A 14,635-nucleotide genomic window follows, 5' to 3' on the forward strand; every position below is an offset into this window, starting at 1 on the left:
TACAATACCTTTTTTGAGACAAGGTCTCATCTTACTGTATAGCTAGCTCTTCTTGTTCTGGAACTATGTAGACAAGCCTTTTTTTGGTTGTTGTTGCTGTTGTTTTGTTTTTCAACGTAGATTCTCACTCTAGCTCAGGCTGACCTGGAATTCATTATGTAGTCCCAAGGTGGCCTTGAACTCATGGCAATCTTCCTACTTCTGCCTCCCGAGCGTTGGGATGAAAGGCATGAGCCACCATGCCCGGTGACAAGATTGTTTTTAAACTTGAATGTATATGACTTTAAGTCCAACCTGGATTCCTCAGGACCCATGTAAGCCAGATGCACAAGACAGTGCATGCCTCTGGAGTTCTCTGCAGTGGCAAGAGGCCCTGGAGAGCCCATCCCCTGTCTTTCTCTTTCTCACAGATAAATAGAATAAAATACGTATTGTCCAAAGCATACAGTACTTGGCTTTATTGTTTAAGAAATTTATTCTTCAGCTGTCTTCTCACTGTTTTCTCTGTCTTCTTTAAAGATGAGCTCTACTGTTTCCTTGCTTCATTTTCTCAGTATACCAAGTGTTTTTTTTTTTTAAACTTCTAATCAAGGACGTCTGTGTATTTCCCCCCCCCCAGTGCTGCTTTGTGAGCCTTTACAAGAGTGCCCCTGATAGAGCAGGGGTTCTATTAAATGTTTGTGAAAAAAGTGAATAACGCGGTTCTGAAGGGTATGAACAAGTCAGGTGTGGTGGCACACTCCTGTACTCCCAGCACTCAGGAAGCAGAGGTAGAGGACTGCTGTGAGTTCGAGGCCACCGAAACTACATAGTGAATTCCAGGTCAGCCTGGGCTAGAGGGAGACCCAACCTTGAAAATCCAAACGGGGGGAAAATGTATGAAGAATCAAGAGTCGGAGAGATAGCTTAGTGGTTAAGGCACTTGCCTGTAAAGCCAAAGGACTCAGATTCCACTCCCCAGGACCCACGTAAGCCAGAGGCATAAGGTGTTGCATGTGTCTGTAGTTTTCACGGGCTGGAGGCCCTGGTGCGCCCACTCTGGCACTATCTACCATCTATCTATCTATCTATTATCTATCTATCTATCTATCTATCTATCTATCTATCTATCTATCTATCTATCATCTATCTATCTATCTATCTATCTATCTATCTATCTATCTATCTATCTATCATCTATCTATGTATCTATCAGATCTATCATCTACCTATGCATCTATGTATCTATTATTTTTCTCTTTCTCTCTCTCTCCAATAAATAAAATAAAGTTTAAAAAAAAAGAATCAAGAGTCGGGCAGACTAGGGTTGTGGTTCACTTCGCATAGTTCTTGGGTAGCACTCGTGGCATAGTGGCGTTGACCCTCAACACCAGGGGAAAAAAAAAAATGTAGGTGAGCGCGGATTGAACCTCGTGGGGACCCATAGTCACCCGTTCCCACCCTACACCGGGCGAAGGGCAGAGGCTAGAGCGGAAGCTGTCGCGCTGCGCTCGTCACGCGCCGCGCCGCCGCTGGGTGCGTGCGTCATTTCCGGTGTCGCGGACGCGGGTAGCCAACGTCCTGCAGAGCAACATGCCCAAGTGAGTGGGGGTCCCCGAGGTGTGACGGGGGTCCCCGAGGTGTGACGGGGTGGCCCCCTGGAGTCGGGTCCCGGCTCCGGAGGGTTCTGGAGGCCTCGAGGGAGAGGCGAGCGTGTGGGGCGGGCGAGCTCGGGGGTCGGGGCGCGCGCCGCCCGGGCGGCGGGAAGTTAAAGCCTGGGTTGTGTCGGAACGCGGGGACGCCTTCGGTTTTTTGTCTGGAATGGGCGTTTACCGCGGCTGACCCCCCTTTGTCTCCTCCGTCCGCCCAGGTTTTACTGTGACTACTGCGACACATACCTCACCCATGACTCTGTAAGTGGCCGATCTTCCGTTCCCGAAAGCCTTCCGCGCGGTTACGCCTTCACGTGTGGTGCAGGCCTGATGGGCTTTGCCGCCTGCGCGTTTAAGGGTTGCTGAGATTTCGTGTCTACTGTTTGCAGAAAATAGTTGGGAAAGGGTATTTTTCCGTCTTTTCCATCATTGTCGTAATAATTTGAAGATATTTGCGCTGTCAGTTCTTTAACTGGAGAATGAATTACGGTAACGTTTTAACCAATTTGAAGAAGAAAAATTTTTACTAGAGCAAAAACTCCCAAGTCTGTAAAAAACAAGACAAACCGCTAATTCAGGCGTGGTGTGTGCCTGCAATACCAGCACTTGGGGAGCTGAGACTAGAGAAGTAGGGTTCCATGTTTAACAAACAACAACAATAAACCACACCGTGGAGACTGCTCTTACAGCTCTGTATCGGATTGTATCAAGTTACACATTTTTTTGTTTTGTTTTGTTTTCGAGGTAGGGTCTTAGCCCAGGCTGACCTGGAAGCCACTCTAGTTCCAGGCTGGCCTTGAAGAGTAATCCTCCTACCTCAGTCTCCCCAGTGCTGAGATTAAAGTCTTGTCCTCCATGTCCAGCTTACGAGAGTATTTTATTTTATTTATTTGAGTGAGGCAAAGAGACAGACATGCGCGTGTGCGCGAGACACACACACACACACACACACACACACACACACACAGAGGGAGAGGGAGAGAATGGGCCTGCAGCCACTGCAAACGAACTCTAGACACACGAGCCACCTTGTGCACCTGGCTTACGTGGGTCCTGGGGAATTGAACCAAGGTCTTCGGCTTTGCAGGGAAATCCATGAAGCCACCTCTCCAACCCCAGTATATTGATTTAATTGAAATTGCTTAATAATATTGAAGGATTCATTCTGTCAGATTGTGTTTTCAGTGTTTTACTTAAGTCATTTAATGTTACTGATAATCCTGAGGTTGGTATTTTTCTTTTTTGGCTTATTGAGGTAGGGTCTTTATCCCAGGCTGACCTGAAATTCACTGTCTTAGGGTGGCCTTGAAATCATGACGATCCTCCCTCTTCCTCCTGAGTACTGGGATTAAAGACGTGTGTCCGGCTGATTACACACAAGTTTTTTTCAATCTACTTAAATGTTTACACATTTATGAGTGAATCTCAGGGTAGCCTTAAACTCATGGCAGTCCTCCTACCTCTGCCACCTTGTCTGGCTTAATTCATTTTTTAAAGATATTTTTAGGGCTGGAGGGATGGCTTAGCGGTTAAGGTATTTGCCTGCAAAGCCAAAGGACCCACTTTTGATTCCCCAGGACCCATGTTAGCCAGATACACAAGGGGTCACATGCATCTGGAGTTCGGCTGCAGTGGCTGGAGTTCCTGGTGTGTCCTCCCTTCTTTCTTTCCCTCCCTCCCTCTGTCTCTGTCAAATAAGTAACAATAAAATATTTTTAAAAAGATGGGCTGGAGAGATGGCTTAGCGGTTAAGCGCTTGCCTGTGAAGCCTAAGGACCCCGGTTCGAGGCTCAGTTCCCCAGGTCCCACGTTAGCCAGATGCACAAGGGGGCGCACGCGTCTGGAGTTCGTTTGCAGAGGCTGGAAGCCCTGGCACGCCCATTCTCTCTCTCTCCCTCTATCTGTCTTTCTGTGTCTGTTGCTCTCAAATAAATAAATTAAAAAAAAATTAAAAAATTTTTAAAAAGATATTTTTACTTATTTGCTAGTGAGGTGGGGGAGGAGGGAGGGAGGCAAGGCCTCTAGACACTGCAAATGAACTCCAAATGCATGCACCACCTTGTGCATCTGGCTTACATGGGTACTAGGGAATCAAACCTGGGTCCGTAGGCTTTGCAGGCAAGTACCCTTGACTGCTAATTCATCTCTCCAGCCCTGATTTTAGATATTTTCTTAAACATATTTTTATGAATTTCAAGCAGAGACCGAGAGAGTGCAGGGTAGCAAGAGAATACAAGCTGGGGCCTCCTGCTGCTGTAAAGGAATTCCAGTTGCATACACCACTCTGTGCATCTGGGCAATCTAACCCTGGCCTTTAGCTTTGCAAGCAACTATTTTAAACACTGCACCATTTTTCCAGCCCTAGTTGTAGATATTGTTTTGATGCTTTTTGGGACCAGAACTCACATATGGCCTGTTGTATTGTGTACTCTAAAACTAAATCAGATCTTTCTCCCTTCGCTTCTTCCTCCCTTTTCCTCCTCTTTCTTTGGTTCTGAATTTACTATTTATTTATTTAGAGAGAAGCAGTGCATATGGGTGTCCCAGGGCATCTTGTTGCTGCAAAGGAACTTCTTGTACATGGGCCACTTTGTGCATCTCGATTTATGTGGCCACTGGGGAGCTGAACCCAAGCCTGCAAGCAAGGGCCTTCAAATCTCCCCAGTCCCCATTATTTGTTTGCAAGCAGAAAGATAGAGAGATACAAAGAGAGAGAGATACAAAGAGGGGGGGGGAGAGAGAGGGAGAGAGATAGAAAGAAGTGACAGAGGGAATGGGTGTGTCAGAGCCTCCAGCCACTACAAATGAACTTCAGATGCATGCACTGCTCTGTGCATTTGGTTTTACGTGGATACTTGGGAATAGAACCTGGGCTGTTAGGCTGGCCTCATGCACATGTTGATTTTTCTATCTCAGCCTCCTGAATGCTGAGATTATAGGTGTGTGCCACCATGCCTGGATTAAGACTTCCATACTATTGAATTAGGATTCACTGATGTGAGACTGGAGAGGTGGCTTAGCAGTTAAGCACTTGCCTGTGGAGCCTAAGAACTCATGTTCAGATCTCTCCAGGCCCCACGTAGCCAGACATACAGTGACACAAGCACACAATGCTGCATATGCACACAAGGGGACACACGTGTGTGGAGTTTGTTCATAGCAGGCTGAAGGTCCTGGTGTGCCCATTCTCTCTCAAAATAAAAATAATTGAAAAATATTAGAATTCACTGATGTGGTAGCACATTCCTAGTGCTCAGGAGGCTGAAGTCAGAAGATCATTAGCTCAAGGGCTGCTTGGGTGACCTGGGGAAGGATTGTGTCACAAACAAAACCAAATTTGAGTGGATCTTTTACAGTGTGTGACTTTGGAGTATGCGTTGGCCATATGGAAAAGATTGGCTCACAGAGTTACCCAAGTCTTCATGTGTAGATGTCTTTTCCCGCATACTACTGAACACTTGTATCTGTTTGGCTGGGGATGCCTTGCATACGTTGGGATTTCCAGCACTTGGGAGGCAGAGATAGGAGAATTGCCGTGAGTTTGAGGCTACCTTGAGACTACATAGTGAATTACAGGTCAGCCTGGGCTAGAGCGAGACCCTGCCTTGAGAAAACAAAAACAACAAAACAGCTGGGCGTGGTGGCACATGCCTTTAATCCCAGCACTTGGGAGGCAGAGGTAGGAGGATCACCGTGAGTTCGAGGCCACCCTGAGACTACATAGTGAATTCCAGGTCAGCCTGGGCTAGAGTGAGACCCTACCTCAAAAAACCAAAAAAACAAAAACAAACAAAAAAAACCCCAAAAAACAGAAAAGGTTAAAGAAGGCTAGGCTTGGTGGCACATGCATTTAATTCCAGCACTGGGGAGGCAGAGGTTAGGAAGATTGCCGTGAGTTCGAGGCCACCCTGAGACAACATAGTGAACTCCAGGTGAGCCTGAGCTACATCAAAACCCTGCCTTGGGGGGGGGATGGGAGGTGAATTAAGCTGGTTATGGTGGCATAGACCTTTAATCCCAGCACTTGAGAGGTTGAGGTGGGAGGATTGCTCTGAGTTCCAAGGCCAGCCTGCGCTAGAGTGAGTCCCTACCTTGCAAAATTAAAAAAAAAAAAGGAATTAATGTGTCTGTTGGGGCTGAGAGTGTGGTCCAGTGGTAAAACGTATGCCTTCCATGCAGAGGCTCTGAGCTCCATCCGTAGTTCTGCTGGGACTGTGCAAAGGAAATAAGGTCTGTATTTGTTCTGAATAACAGGTGGTGGCCCCAAGGGCCATAGTTTACTGAGCCCTGGTCTAGATGACAGATACAGCGAAGAGTGTACTGTAGGTCCTCCTCTGTAAGAGATAGCCGAGTGTTTTAGCCAGGTTACAGACATAGGGTGAAGCTTTATACACTCTGGCTGTGGACCTTTGTTTTTGTGTCTGATATGCCCTTTTTTTGTTTTACAGCCGTCTGTGAGAAAGACACACTGCAGTGGCAGAAAACACAAAGAGAATGTCAAAGACTACTACCAGAAATGGATGGAAGAGCAGGCGCAGAGCCTGATTGACAAGACAAGTACGTGTCTGTCTTGTTCGGATGGAACAGAATGGGTTTTTTCACAGAAGCTACTCATTCTGAATGATAAATGGGGCGTTTGCTCATGCTGAATGAAAGAAGCCGAAGGTCACTGGTTTCCCAGGATTATAGGGACACATTCAGAACAATCAGGTGCAGGTTAGATCAGGGGGTGGAGTAGAGAAGAATGGACTTCCTAGTATTTTTCTGTTGAAGGCAACAAGATTTTGTAGCACATTCATGTGAATTCACCTTTATAGTTACTCAAAATTTTTAGAAGTCTTCCATTATGCTTGGAAAAGTAGGGAGTGGGTTTGTGTTTTCACCAACCACTTGGAGAGACTACACTTTGTAGTCCTGACAAAACTAGTTACAGGCCGGGTGTGGTGGCTCACGCCTTTAATCCCAGCTCTCAGGAGGCAGAGGTAGGAGAATCACCGTGAGTGTGAGGCCACATTGAGACTACATATTGAGTCCCAGGTCAGCCTGGGCCAAAGTGAGACCCTACCTCGAAAAGCCACAAAAAAACCCACAAAAAAAAACCCAAAACACAGCTATTTAACTGATGTGAAAAGAAATACTCTTGATGTGTTTTGGACTCCTTTTGTACCTGCTATTTCTTTTTTGGTAATTAGGTATATTTTGTGTTCTGGCTAGGTGGATCACTGAACCAAGGCCTTGAGAATGGCTCTTCCTAAAAATTGATTACACTCACAGGTGGCTGGCAGATACTGACTTTGTAATGTGGTTGGTTGAGACCAGACCTTGCCCAAGCCAGCCTTGAGCTGCAGATCTTTCAGCTTCTACCTCTCAAATGCTAGAATCTCAGTCTTAAGCTACTTGAATATTTGACACTTTCAAAGGCAAATATAGATGATTTTCTTTTTCTTTTTACTTATACACCATGTAGTTTGCAGGAAAAATTTAAAACAACAGGCCTTTTGTTTTTGTAGACTTAAGTGTTTGTGTGTGGGAGGGGGCATGCCAGGGCCTCTTGCCATTACAAACATATGCCAGGCACATTCATCACTTTTTTTTAAATTTAAATTTTAATTTATTTATATTTGGTTTTTCAAGGTGGGGTCTCACTCTAGCCCAGGCTGACCTGGAATTCACTAGGTAGTCTCAGGGTGGCTTTGAACTCAAGGCGATCCTCCTACCTCTACCTCTCGAGTGCTGGGATTAAAGGCGTGTGCCACCATGCCTGGCTTAAATTTTTTTAATTTTTATTTATTTATTTTATTTTTACTGAGCCCCTCTTTTAATTAGAGACAAATTTCAGTATGTTGCCGGAGCTGATCTGAAACACCTGAGCTGAAGTCCTGGCTCAGCTTCTTGAGTACTGGACTACAGGCACGCACAGCCATGCTTGTCCCCATAGTTGTCTTAGCCATGGAAACGTAAAAACAGCTGTTAATGGGTAAATTTTAGGAAAGCTATAAAAATACTCTGAATTAGTAAATCAGTTGCAATTCTAAGGAGTGAGTACCTCAATGATTCTAGAACTGTGGGACCACAACATAGTAACTTTAGAGTGAAGTATATTTTAGAAGTGGTTACTTTGGTACATTGGCTGTTGTATTCTCATTGTTCTTTTTTCCCCCACACTCAAGCGGCTGCATTTCAGCAAGGAAAGATCCCTCCCGCTCCATTCTCTGCCCCGCCTCCTGCAGGGGCCATGATCCCACCTCCTCCCAGTCTCCGTAAGTTGAAGTTTTTGTGGGAAGGGGAGAAACTGGGCCTTCAGTTATCTAGTAATTGGTTTCCAAATGCATAGATATTTAATACTAATAGAAAATTGTGGTGGCATAATTTCTTTTTCTTCTTTTTTTTTTTTCCTAGGTAAGGTCTCACTTTTGTCTCAGGCTGGCCTGGCACTAGAACTCACAAAGATCCTCCTACTTCTGCCTCTCCAGTGTTGGGATTAAAGGTGTGAACCACGACACATCCTTTTTTCTTTCATTCTTTCAATTAATTAATTTTTTTTTTTCAAAGTAAGGTCTCACTATATCCCAGGGTGACCTAGAATTCACTATGTAGTCACAGGCTGGCCTTCAAACGCATGGCTATTTTCCTACCTTTTTTTTTTTTTTCCCCCAAGGTAGGGTCTTCCTCTAGCCTAGGCTGACCTGGAATTCACTATGTAGTCTCAGATGGCCTCAAACTCACAGTGATCCTCCTACCTATGTCTCCCTATGCTGGAATTAAAGGCATGTGCCACCATGCCCAGCTCCCCTACCTTTCTGCTGCTGATTCCATTCTGGGATTAAAGGCAGGAGCTGGACTTTTTTTTTTTTTTTAATTAAAAAAAAATTAAACTTTTTTTTCCTATTTGGCTTTTCAAGGTAGGATCTCTCTAGCCAACAGTCTCTTTGTAGCTCAGGCCAGTCTTACACTTGTTACATAGTGACTGTGTATCTAAAAAAAAAAATAGAAACACACAAAAATAAATGTTTTGGAATATGTGTACACACACACACACACATTATTTATTTGTTTGCAAGGAAAGAGAGAGAATGGGTGCTCTCAGGCCTCTAGCCACTGCAAACAAACTCCAGATGCATGCTGTACCTTGTGCATCCTGCTTTACGTGGGTCCCGGGACATTGAACCCAGGTTATTAGGCTTTGCAGGCAAGTGCCTTAACCAGTGAGCTCTCTCTCCAGTCCCTAGCTTATTTTTTTACTAGGGGTCCAATCCTGGGTATTGCTCCCAGGGCCTTAAGCATGCTAAGCACATTCCCTCAGCTGCACCCCCAGCCCAGAATTGTTTTTAAACCTGGGGAACCTAACTTCATGTTATGCTTGTGCCTAGTCCTGCTTGTTATTGCTTTTTAGTTGCAAAGTAAAGTTATATGGTGTGATTTTGTTTTTGTTACTACTGTTACAAAAAGAAACTACAAGAGGTCTATTGTTTTAGAATTTGAAACAGGTCAGGAGACCTTGTTGGTTACATTAAGAAGAGAAGTCAGTGTGTAAGCACACTTTAACCACAGGCTCCATTGTCTATTTTAGCGGGTCCTCCTCGACCTGGAATGATGCCAGCACCCCACATGGGAGGCCCTCCTATGATGCCAATGATGGGTCCTCCTCCTCCTGGAATGATGCCCGTGGGTCCCGGTAAGTGGGAATGTCTTTCCTTTTATAGTTTGCTCCATTCTTTTCTTCAAGGTAGGTTCTTGCTCTAACCCAGGCTGACCTGGAATTCATTATGTAGTCTCAGGCTGTCCTGGAACTCATTGATCCTCCTACCTCGGCCTGCCCAGTGCTGGGATTCAAGGCATATGCCAACATGCCCGGCCCTGCATTATGTATGTTTTTTTTTTTTTTGAGGTTGGGTTTCACTCTGGTCCAGACTAATCTGGAACTCACTCTGTAGTCTTAGGGTGTTCTCAAACTCATGGCCATCCTCTGCCTCCTGAGTGCTAGGATTAAAGGCATGCACCACTACGCTTGGCTAAATTGAATTTTTTTTTTTAACATTTTTAAAGTATTTATTAATGTGCATGAGAGAGACAGACAGAGAGAGAGAATAGGAGTTCTAGGGTCTCTAGCCCCTGCAAACGAACTCAAGACATGATTGCACCACCATGTGCGTCTGGATTATGTGGGTTCTGGTGAGTTGAACCTGCGTCCTTAGGTTTTGCAGGAAGTGCCTTAACCACTAAGCCATCTCCAGCCCGAAGTTGAAATTTTTTTTTTTTTTTTCGAGGTAGGGTCTCACTCTGGTCCAGGCTTGCCTGGAATTAGCTATGTAGTCTCAGTGTGGCCTTGAATTCACAGCAATCCTCCTGCCTCTGCCTTCTGAGGACTGGGATTAAAGGTGTGTGCCACCACAGCTGGCTGTCCCTTGATCTTCTATTCTCTATATGCTTCATCTCCTCCTGAGGACATGTGGCCTTGTGCATCATTGCATACAGCTAGGTGGCACAGGGAACACCTGAGATCTCAAGTGAGGGCCTAAGGACCTTCCTGTCATGCTTTATTCTGGGGGGGATGTCAGCAGGCCTAGTCTCTAGTCTCCTGAGGTCCCAGCATCTTCCAACAAAAGCTGGCAGCGGTTGTTGTTCTCAGAGGACAGCTCACAAAACACGGGTCTGAATGGGCCCTCAGCAGTTGCTTGCTCCTCCTGCAGCCTTGTGACCTTTTCGGTTTTGACTCTCCCAGACTTGACCTCCTTGGCCTCCCTCTTTTTTTTCAGGAGGGTATGTCAGTTATAACAGTTCCCCATAAAATATTTTTTTAATTATTTATTTATTTATTTGAGAGCGACAGACACAGAGAGAAAGACAGATAGAGGGAGAGAGAGAATGGGCGTGCCAGGGTTTCCAGCTTCTGCAAACGAACTCCAGACGCGTGCACCTCCTTGTGCATCTGGCTAACGTGGGACCTGGGGAACCGAGCCTCGAACTGGGGTCCTTAGGCTTCACAGGCAAGCGCTTAACCGCTAAGCCATCTCTCCAGCCCCCTTAAAATGTTTTAATATACATTATGTTAAATGTGAATCTATGCGTGAAATTGAGAAGTACAGTGTTACTCTGTGTTCCTGTTGAAATTGAGCTTCACAAAGTTCTGTAATGTTTGTTTGTATCTTTGCGTGAATGTATGTTTTTTGTGTGTGGTAAAGCTATATTGACCATATTCTCTCCTTTGTTGGAGGTTATTTATTTATTAATTTTGTTTTTTTAAGGTAGGGTCTCACTGTGGCCCAGGCTGACCTGGAATTCCCTATATAGTCTCAGGGTGGCCTTGAACTCATGGCAGTCCTCCTACCTCTACCTCCCGAGTGCTGGGACTAAAGGCATGCGCCACCATGCCCGGCTTGGAGATTATTTTTTGAGAGACTTTCACTTTTTTAGCTAAGACTGGCCTTGGACTAAACATCTGTCTCTGCCTCAGTACTGGGATTACAGGTCTGTACTACCACATCTAGCTACATATTCAACTTGGAGCATAGTTTTCTCCTGAACTGCTTATGCTACAAACCTTTAGTTAAAAATAAATAATCCGCTGGGATGGTGGCACATGTTCAAATCCCAGCACTCAGTTGGCAGAGTAGGAGGATCAATCACCATGAGTTTGAAGCCATCCTGAGACTACATAGTGAATTCCAGGTCAGCCTGAGCTAGAGTGAGACCCTATCTCGGAAAACAAAAAACAAAACACAAAACAAAACAAAAAATCCATTGGGTGTGGTGGTGCATGTCTTTAATCCTGACACTCAGGAGGCAGAGTTAGGCTTGCCATGAGTTTGAGGCCACTCTGAGACTACATAGTGAATTCCAGGTCCTCCTGGGCTAGAGCAAGATCCTACCTCGAGAATCTGAAAAAGAAAAATATAACTTGTGGGTATGATGGCACACTTCTATAGTCCTAATGCTTATAATGTTGCAGTAGAAGGATTGTTGGTTTTAGGCCACACTGGCGATATAGCAAGACCTTGTCTCAACACCTCCTCCCTCAAGACAGAAAAAGAAATTAACTCAAATAAGTATTATTTTATATTTATCATTGTGTGTGAAGATTTTTTTTGTTTTGTTTTTGAGGTAGAGTTTCACTCTTGCCCAGGGTGACCTAGAATTCACTATGTAGTCTTAGGGTGGCCTCGAACTCACAGCGATCCTTGTACCTCTGCCTCCCGAGTGCTGGCATTAAAGGCTTGCGTCACCACACCTGGTGAGGAATTTTTTGTATCATTTTGTATGTGTGTAGGGTGATGTGATGTGTGTATAGTACGTACAGATGTTTGTGTCCCATGTACATGTATGGGGAGGCCAGAATAAAACATCGGCTGTCCTACTGCTTTTTGATATTGTTGGTTTTTTTTGTTTTTTTTGGTTTTCAAGGTAGGGTCTCACTCTAGCTCAGGCTGACCTGGAATTTACTGTGTAGTCTCAGGGTGGCCTGGAACTCATGGAGATCCTCCTACCTCTGCCTCCCAAGTGCTGGGATTAAAGGCGTGCACCACCATACCCGGCTTGATATTGTTGGTTTTTAAGATTACTAATTCATGTGCCTGCCGTGTGTGTGTATGTGTATGTATGTATGTAGGTATGTATGTGCACGTGCGTGTGCACGTCTTGCCACAAGTGTCTGGAGAGTTAAGCCCAGGGTTTGTAGGCAAGCCCCTGTAACTGCTGTGGCTTCTCTCCAGTCCCACACTGAGTAACATTTGAACCAGTTGTGGGTTTCAGATTCGGGAAGTTGTGTCCCTGGTGAGTTCTTTCTGCAGAGGATATTTATAGTCTCCCTTACTATCATTAGATCATGACTCCCTCGTGGTTCCTGCTGACCTTTCCTTTAAAAATGTGGTGAATTTTGCTGCATTTCTTCTGTCAGGTGTGCCTGTTTTTCAGCATTTTGCAGGGTGGGTACTTCTAAAATCTTGATTTAAGTCCTTCTCTACTCTCATAAATGTTTTCTCACTCTTTTCTCTGTTTTCTTTGTTTTGTCTTGCAGCTCCTGGAATGAGGCCACCTATGGGAGGCCACATGCCAATGATGCCCGGGCCGCCAATGATGAGACCTCCTGCTCGCCCCATGATGGTGCCCACTCGGCCTGGAATGACTCGACCAGACAGATAAGGATGGAAGGAGGCTTATATCTCGGCTCTGTATTATTTTCTTTTCTGTGTAGATCGTGGTGCTTGACTGTTTTCCAGCAGCATGGTGAGCAAGACCTGCTCCCCTTCATAGCAGAGAATAGTTTTGGAGGGAGAAAGGGACAAAAAAGTACAGTTATCATTTGTATTGTGAAATGTGAAAATAAAATTGTCAGCTCTTTTAGTTAACAAAGTGTTCCCTTTTCTCCCTGTCTGTTCCCTGTGTGTTACAAAGGACACATTCGAGTTCCCCTAGCTCATGTCTTCAGCATATCCTGTGTGTGAGGTTCTTTTCCTTAGCTACAGATTAAGACTAAATCCCTTTGTTCCCCTGACTTTGCTTAGCAAAGTTCTCTTGTGCAAGACTTTGAAAACAATATTTTAGGGGTCTGGAGAGATGGTTCAGTGGTTAAACACACTGCTTCAAAAGCTCGACAGCCTCCTTTCCTCTCTCCCTTTGTGTCTATCCTTGCAAACAAATAAATAAATAAAAATTTTTTTGAAGTAGGGTCTTAGAGTAACCCAGACTGACTTGGATCTCACTCTGTAGTTGTAAGCTGGCCTTGAACTCACAGCAATCCTCCTATCTCAGCCTCCCTAGTGTTTGGATTAAAGTTATGTTTTACTATGCCTGGCCAAAAAAAAAATTATTATTATTCCTTTTTTGGTGTTTCGAGGTAGGGTCTTGTTTTACCCCAGGCTGACCTGGAATTGGTCTCAGGCTGGCCTTGAACTCACAGTGATGCCTCTGTTTCAGCTTCCCAGGTGCTAAGATTAAAGGCGTGAGCTACCACACCTGGCCTTTTCTTTCTGTCTTTTTATTTATTTGAACATTTCCATTCATCCTTCCTGGAGTTTGTCAGAAAGCTAGTCTAGGCAGTGTGAGAAATGAGATCTGTGCACTGAGTCATCATCCTGCATGGAAAAAGTCCACAGATGATCAGCGTTTGTCCCACTTAAACAGACAGATGCTATCTTAGGCTCCTAGATACAGTGGGTGAACAGTGAAAGAGCCTGATCACCCCTGCCTCATAGGCATGTCTTAATGTCTTGCCTGGCATATTGTTTTTCATGAAGACCTTATGTATTTAATATAATCTTAATTAAAATTTGAGACTTTTTGTTTTGTTTTTCAAGGTAGGGTCTCACAGTAGCCTAAACTGACCTGGAACTTACCCTATAGTCTCAGGTTGGTCTTGAACCCAGGGTGATCTTCCTATTGCTTCCTCCCAAGTGCTGAGATTAAAAGCTTGTGTCACCAAGCCCAGCAATTGGAGACATTTCCTTTGTTTTTGGTTTGTGGAGGTAGGGTTTCCTCTAGCCCAGGCTCACCTGGAATTCACTATCTGGTGTCAGGGTAGCCTTGAACTCATTGCGATCCTCCTACCTCGGAGATAGTGCTGGGATGAAGGCATACACCACCACGCCTGAGTATAGGGACACTTCTTATCCTCACAATACTTCAGCATTAAGGGCTAGCTTTCATGGCACAGTTAGATACAGCATCTAGCATAGCTCACCCGGGGCTGAGAAGACGGCTCACAGGTAATGAACTTGCTAGCATAGTTCATCAGACAATGGTAATAGTTAGAAATCTCTATTGTCCTTGCCTTTTTCGGTATGAAGGGATTTATTTGTTTATTTTTTAAATATTTTATTAGAGAGAAAGAAGCACATAGAGAGAAAATGGCTGTACCAGGGCTTCTATCCAGTGCAATGAACTCCCAGTGCATGCACCATGTTCTGCAGCTGGCTTACGTTGGTACTGGGGAATTGAACCTAAGACCTTAGGCTTCACAGGCAAGTTCTGTAACTGCTAAGCCACCTCTTCAGCCCTCTGTTTATTTA

General features: G+C 44.9%; 1 protein-coding gene across 1 annotated transcript; it reads left to right on the forward strand.

The window, feature by feature from the left end:
- The first annotated feature begins 1,463 nt into the window (after positions 1-1,463).
- Snrpc (small nuclear ribonucleoprotein polypeptide C) lies at positions 1,464-12,976 on the forward strand. Its single transcript, XM_004649559.2, has 6 exons — positions 1,464-1,580; positions 1,850-1,892; positions 6,080-6,188; positions 7,802-7,891; positions 9,202-9,306; positions 12,646-12,976. Exons 1-6 carry the CDS (start codon positions 1,573-1,575, stop codon positions 12,768-12,770), a joined length of 480 nt encoding a protein of 159 aa, XP_004649616.1. The 5' UTR covers positions 1,464-1,572; the 3' UTR covers positions 12,771-12,976.
- Positions 12,977-14,635: the final 1,659 nt, after the last annotated feature.

The sequence above is a fragment of the Jaculus jaculus genome, chromosome 8 (assembly GCF_020740685.1).
Source record: "Jaculus jaculus isolate mJacJac1 chromosome 8, mJacJac1.mat.Y.cur, whole genome shotgun sequence".
Lineage (NCBI taxonomy): Eukaryota > Metazoa > Chordata > Mammalia > Rodentia > Dipodidae > Jaculus > Jaculus jaculus.

Bases quoted from the DNA above. Each gene is read 5' to 3' on its own strand.
- Snrpc (XM_004649559.2), top strand. The intron at 1,893-6,079 runs GTAAGTGGCCGA...TTTGTTTTACAG, and splicing joins CATACCTCACCCATGACTCT to CCGTCTGTGAGAAAGACACA. The intron at 9,307-12,645 runs GTAAGTGGGAAT...TTTGTCTTGCAG, and splicing joins AATGATGCCCGTGGGTCCCG to CTCCTGGAATGAGGCCACCT.